This window comes from Carcharhinus amblyrhynchos, chromosome 10 (genome assembly GCF_965287045.1).
Source record: "Carcharhinus amblyrhynchos chromosome 10, sCarAmb.v2.hapA, whole genome shotgun sequence".
Lineage (NCBI taxonomy): Eukaryota > Metazoa > Chordata > Chondrichthyes > Carcharhiniformes > Carcharhinidae > Carcharhinus > Carcharhinus amblyrhynchos.
This window is the reverse complement of record NC_137333.1, coordinates 30,086,335-30,088,464: the sequence shown is the minus strand read 5'-3', so window position 1 is coordinate 30,088,464 and position 2,130 is coordinate 30,086,335. Positions and strand designations below refer to the sequence as shown.

Sequence of the window (2,130 nt, the reverse complement as noted above, 5' to 3'; positions counted from 1 at the left end):
CAAACCAAGTAAACAAACTCAAACTACTAATTAGGACCAAGAAAAAGGGGGGGCGGTTCCCCAAAAGGAGGGGGAACGGCCCGAACGGAAACAAAAAGTACAAAGGAAATTTAAGACACGTCAAATCAAAATGTGATTGTCGGGGTCTATAATGCACCTCAGCCCCTGCGGTGCCCAACGGGCACGGAAGGCGTCGACTGTGCTCGTGGACACCGTGTGCTCCCTCTCCAAGGACACCCGGCCGCGAATGTAGCTGCGGTAGAGAGGCAGACAGTCGGGACGGACGGCCCCCCGATCGCCCACTGCCTGGACCTGTTGATGGCGTGTTTCACCAGGCCCAGGAGCAGGTTCACGAGGAGGGCATCCCGACCCTCCCCTCTCCGCACCGGGTGTCCGTAGATCAGGAGCGTGGGACTGAAGTGCAAACAAAACATCAATAATTGGTTCTTCAGAAAATCAAAAAGGGAGTGCAATCTATAACACGAAACGTAGACATGGTCCACGGACTCCTCGAGGCCACAAAAAGAGCAGTCTCGGGAGCCCACAAACCAGTAAATCCTACGGTTGTGCAGCAGCCTCCACCCCAGGTCCCCAATATAATTGGGGGAGATCCCTCTGTAGAGCAACCCGCCGCCCGGCAGCAACAAGGCCCACCAAGGTGTATCCGGGTGATGGGCGAGGACGCGGTAGTGGAAGGTGTGCAGCAGCAGCCCATACAGGAAGCGTCTCCGCGCGCTGGAAAAGGGCATGGAGGTCATTCCCGCGAGGCGGCTCGCGCTGTGGGGCACCTGACCCGGGGAGGGGGGTCTTGGCTTCGGGCCAATGTGAAATTCCGTCCAAACAGGGGAATGCTCAGACGGGATCCCACCGCACGCCTGAGCCGCCTCGAGCTCGCGTGCGCTTTCAGGGCCGAGCACAACCATCCTAAGATCTTGGAGGCTTTGGCCGCGCGCCAGACGGCCACCCCCGCGCGCTCAGCCAGCACGCCAGGGTTCATCCAGCTCGCTCCTCCGCCATCCACCACGTCCCCGATCCTGGTCACCCCGGCGCCCACAGCCTTCCTCTCCGTCAGCCACCTGAAGTTACACAGCTGGAGGTGCGGATTCCTGAGCAACAGCTCTTGCATGAGAGCCACTACTCCTGACGGGGGAGAACTGCATCACGAGGCGACCATGTTCCAGATGGTGAGGAGGTCCTGGTAAAAGATGGGCAACTCCCGCAATGATGACGGGATAAGCCCCAGACTGATATGCAGGAGCTGCACATCGTAATTGAGCCCACGCCACTGGCGGAAGAAATACGTCGCCAGGGCGTACCATCGTGGAGGAGCCTCGACGTAAAGGTATCTCTGCAGGGTCTGGAGGCGGAAGGTCGCTATTTGTGTGCGGACAAGTTGACTGGAGCAAGCATTGCATCTCCTCCAAAGCTTGATCTCATTTGTATCTTAGCCAAAAGGCCAAGATGCCGTTTTTAAAAGATTGCTTCAAAAGAAGCTGAAATATAACCTAATGACTTCAACCAAGCCAGCATGTCAATACTACACCAGATCTTAGCCAAAAGACCGAGATGCCGCTTTTAAAAATTGCTTCAAATGAAAGTGAAATGTCATCTCATGACCGCAACCAACTACAGCCTGTTGGCCTATTGGCTGTGCTGGCAAATGAGGAGGAGCTAGGCCTTCTCCAATCAGCTTGGAACATGTCGATCAGGTACAATGATGTGGGTGTGCCTACGTTGGACTGGCGTAAACACAGTGAAAAGTCTGACAACACAGGTTTTAGTCCAACCGGTTTATTTGATAATAGACTCACAAGCTTTTGGGTTAGTCCCTTTACCTGTCAGCTTGGATTGGGAATGCCTCAACTTATTGAGACCCTGAACAGGATTTAATTTGATTGAATTGGAACAAGAACAAAAAAAAGCTACACTTGATCTTACAGCATGGAGAATGGGAAATCGGAGAAGATTCAGCAATACGTGTGAGGCCTCCAGGGGATGTTATTTCTCTCCCAGCCTCTCGGATGTGAGCACATCACGGCTGATGTTGAGTTTCAGAGCGATTCTGTTGCTGCTGACGGAATACTGAACTCGGCGACAGCAGGTAGGCCGGATAACGGCGTGTGGGGCAGG

The 2,130-nt window shown here is 54.3% G+C and overlaps 1 protein-coding gene across 2 annotated transcripts in view; it reads left to right on the top strand.

Annotated features, from left to right (window-relative positions):
- Window positions 1-1,759: 1,759 nt before the first annotated feature.
- Window positions 1,760-2,130, top strand: part of LOC145349349 (nectin-1-like) — a 77,970-nt gene continuing 77,599 nt past the window's right edge. For both annotated transcript variants that reach the window (XM_080197864.1, XM_080197863.1), the window contains exon 1: window positions 1,760-2,101. In XM_080197864.1, coding sequence (XP_080053990.1) covers window positions 1,996-2,101 — 106 coding nt within the window. In that variant the 5' untranslated portion in view covers window positions 1,760-1,995. The remainder of the gene's footprint in view (window positions 2,102-2,130) is intronic.